General features: G+C 45.5%; 1 protein-coding gene across 1 annotated transcript; it reads left to right on the top strand.

Annotated features, from left to right (window-relative positions):
• Positions 1 to 776: 776 nt before the first annotated feature.
• On the top strand, positions 777 to 3475 carry LOC146003615 (transitional endoplasmic reticulum ATPase TER94-like). Its single transcript, XM_083141930.1, has one exon. It carries the CDS (start codon positions 829 to 831, stop codon positions 3175 to 3177), a length of 2349 nt encoding a protein of 782 aa, XP_082998056.1. The 5' UTR covers positions 777 to 828; the 3' UTR covers positions 3178 to 3475.
• Positions 3476 to 4063: the final 588 nt, after the last annotated feature.

The raw sequence follows: 4063 nt of genomic DNA, 5'->3' as shown, positions 1-4063 counted from the left end.
TGCAACTTTTGAAACACTGTATAAGAAGCTAAGCATCACGGTATTCAAAACATCGCTAAATCATTCGAGAAAAAAGGAAATTTTTAGTCGCCATGGCGACCTGGCGAGCGGGATTTTTCGAGCCCTGATGATATGTATTAAATTAATAAAGGATCATCATCACTCGCAAGGGAACATTCATGTCCAGGACAGATCTTGAATTTGTAGTCTTCGATGGCCAGTGAGGTAGCTACATTTATGATATTACCACGGTTTACGATTACTAATTATATAGAATGCAGTCAAATAGAATATGTTTGGCTTAAAACTTTGAATGAGAGCTTGCAAAAACACTTACAAAGAATATTTTAATTAGACGCAATGCACAGTTTAAAAAGTTCGAGAACTAACTAGCACTTTCTAATGTCAACTATCGGTATTTCAGAAACAAATACACCTACAGACATAAAATTGGCGTGGTGATATACTCATCTAACAGTAGTCAAATGCATGGGAAAAATTCTCAATATCTTACCGTCTGCTTGGTCGTGATGTCATCAATCTAACTCACGTGACAAAACAATATTTCAGAAGCTGTTAAAGCCACAAAGATTAAAAATGTACGGTCCGCCTAATTCAATGTCTACTTCGCAAACATATTTAAGTAATCTGTTGTAGTACGTACATTGTAAAGTTTGTAGATTTTTAAATACTGTTCTTGTGCGATTGTTAGCAATGGTACATGCTATTCTTTCAACAATCAAGTGATTTGCTAGGCATTTCACACACTGCAAGAACTCGATAGATAGAACACTGGCAATAGCTGCGGGTTTCCCGTTAGTGTTACATATGGAGGAAGTCACGGAATGTGTTGATTTCTCGAAAGGCAAAGATCCGTTCGAGCCTCCTAACATGAAGGGGGAAAATCCGCTTTTTCTGCAAGTGGCCGAATCCACGGTACCGCACTTGGACTCATCCGTCGCTGGAATTTCGGTTAGAACGGCATACAATGCCCTAATACTCAGCGGAGAGTTTGTTACTCTGAGGGCGGACGACATGCAAACTGTGTGCGTCGTCCTTCACGACCAAGGTGTCCCCGAAGAGATACGGTTGAGTTCCATGACGAGGAAGAACCTGTCGGTGCAAGTGAAGGATTCCGTCCTGGTGGAGAAGTGCGATCATCTCCCGATCGCGAAAAGGATTCAAGTCCTGCCCTTGGGGGATCGGCTCGGTTGCGGCAACCAGTTGTCGGACCACGTGCGATCGTATTTCGCCTTCGAGAGACCTGTGCATGTCGGAGACGTGTTCGCAACCAACAAGGACGGGAAGGAAATGCAATTCCAAATCGTCGAGGCTGATCCTTCGCCGTTTTGCATCGTTGCGGGGCACACGCTGGTCAGCATGGAAAGCGAAGATGCCGAGAAGTGCGAAGAAATTGCGTACAGCAGCATCGTCGGGTGTCACGACCAGTTGAGCCAAATAAGGAGTTTGGTCGAGACGAAGCTCAAGATCCCGAGTGCCATCCCCTTCAAAGGAATCCTGATCCACGGACCGTCCGGAACTGGGAAATCTATGATTGCCAACGCCGTCTGCCAGAATTCTGGAGCATACGTCTGTTGCATGACAGTGCCGGATGTAATGAAAAATCTCATCGGAGATCCGGTAAGCAACCTGAGAGCGACTTTCGAGGGTGCGAGGAAGAGGTCTCCAACCATAATCCTGATGGATGAACTAGATGCCATCGCTCCGGACAGGAACACCCTCGAAGATACAACCGAGAAGAAAGTCGTCCTGGAGCTGATCACGATGATAGACAAACTGAAAGAAGACGAGCGTGTTGTGGTCATCGGAGTCACTTCCAGAGTGCACGCGGTGGACCCAGCTCTCATGAAGCCTGGAAGGTTTGGCGTCGATTTCGGACTGAGTCTCCCGGACAAGGACGCTCGTTTGGAGCTTCTCCGAATGTTCACGGAGAAAATGAAACTTTGCGACGACGTCGAGTTGGAGGAACTCGCAGAGATGACGCGTGGGTTCACCGGGGCTGATCTGAGAACCTTTTGCTCCGAAGCCGGTCGCAGACGTTTCCACGAGTTGGTTAAGGACTTCGTTATGGAACAAGAGAAAGCTCGTCGACTCGTGGGCGAAGGGCTTGTCGTTAGAAAGTATCTTTTTGATGAAGTCATGCGGGAATTTACTCCGAAAAGAGCAGAAGTGTACGAGCTCGAGAAACCACATGTATCTTGGGAAGAAATTGTAGGTTTGCCGGAAGTAAAATTGGATTTGTTGGGTTTGGTTCAACCTAGCGACAAGTACGAAAACTTACCTCAAAGCCCAACGAGAGGAATTCTCTTGTACGGACCTTCAGGATGCGGCAAGACCATGTTAGCAAGGGCACTGGCGACGGAATGGAAGGCGAAACTCATCCGGGTGAACGCCTCAGAGCTGGTTAGCAACTGCCCCAAACGGTCCCTTGGAACCATACAGGAGATTTTCAACAGAGCGCGTCTCTCAGCTCCATGCGTAATGCTCATCGACAAAATAGACCTTATCGCACGCGTAAGATCCGGGGACGGCGAGGACATCGCGGTAGAGAAAATATACAATTACGTCGTCAGCGAAATCAACGGCATCCAGAACGTTAAAGATTTGTTAGTGATTGGTACGACCGACCAGCCGGGCATTCTCGACCCGGCTATTCTACGACCTGGAAGATTGAGCGAGCTGCTCTACGTCCCTCTCCCGGACAGAAAAGGCCGGGAGATAATTCTTCGAAAGTTGAAGGAGGACACACCTTTGAAACACATCGACGAAGAGGTACTGGCGAGTGACACGTCTGGTTTCTCGGGAAGAGATCTGATGAAACTTTTGCAGCGAGCATCCAGGAGAGCCATCTGCGCAGGAATCGAAATAGAGAGAAATACTTTGCAAGCATCGAAATCTGGCATGAGGGTTGACCCTGTTGCAGGACCCTCCAAAGCAAGTGACCTTGCAGTCCATCCCGAACCAATGAACATCCTGCAATCAGATGAAGCCATGACTCACTGTCTCGAAGCTCTGAAGCTTGTTAAACCGTCATTGACTCCAAAGAACTTGGAATACTACAACCGCTTGTCGAAATGTCTTCGCCAGAAAATAGGAATTGCTCGCAATACAGGCTTCCAACTTTCAGAAACCTACAATCAATTCTATAACAATTAAATCAGCAACTTTACATGCTGAAAGTAAATCGTCCTGTTATATGCGTGCCATTAACAGCAAAATCTAAGACTTTTTTTTTAGCTGGTAGACTCTCCGCACACAAATCGTATTGTATATTTTGTCAGCAAAATTGAAGGCTAGCCTTCTTCTAGTGTACCCATGAAGCACAAACTGTATTCTTTGTTCTGTTAGAAAAGCTCCATTTCTAAAATTTCAGTTTTGATCTTTGTTAGTACAAATTTTACTTTACCAATGTTTTACAAGATGGGTTATTAATAAAATGTTTGCTCCAATCACATTCAATGGCTTCTTTTGGTTCAGAAAGCCAGCCAGTTCCTTCAAACAATATGTATTTAGTTATAGGGAGATGAAGGCCCTCCCAGCTAACCTATTCAAATGCCTGTATTTGTACCTTTATATTGCAAATGAGGCGTGGGCACGAATTTAATGTATGCGCAAGATATGTGTAAGGTAATGATAAAACTACCCCTGGAACATTGTAACATGCCGAGAAGGCATATGGAGGGATGTGCATATATGGCTCCACATATTCAGTCTCGGTCATTTGAGGAAGTAATGCAACACCACCACTCCTGGGTGAGGTCTAACCGGCGCGTGAGGCGGAATGGCACAATTCAAGAAAACAAGTCCCACTAGTTCCGCAGCCGCCTTACTTGCCAGATCTGCCACTTGTGAACTTTTGGCTGCTACCTACTTTCAACGTGGAGTTCAATGATGGAATTCATCAAAGCGAATGCGGCAGCTGCTTCATGAGTATTTCCACAAAAGGCGAGGCAGATTGTCTGTGCTGACAATTTCGTGCCTGAATTTTCCGTGAACATTTTGATAAAACCTCGTATATCTATTCAGTAGACCAAGACTTATT

This window comes from Lepisma saccharinum, chromosome 20, assembly GCF_977018435.1.
Source record: "Lepisma saccharinum chromosome 20, izLepSacc3.1, whole genome shotgun sequence".
NCBI classification, from domain to species: Eukaryota; Metazoa; Arthropoda; class Insecta; order Zygentoma; family Lepismatidae; genus Lepisma; species Lepisma saccharinum.
The sequence above is the reverse complement of the archived record's forward strand: the minus strand, read 5'-3'. Positions and strand labels throughout refer to the sequence as shown.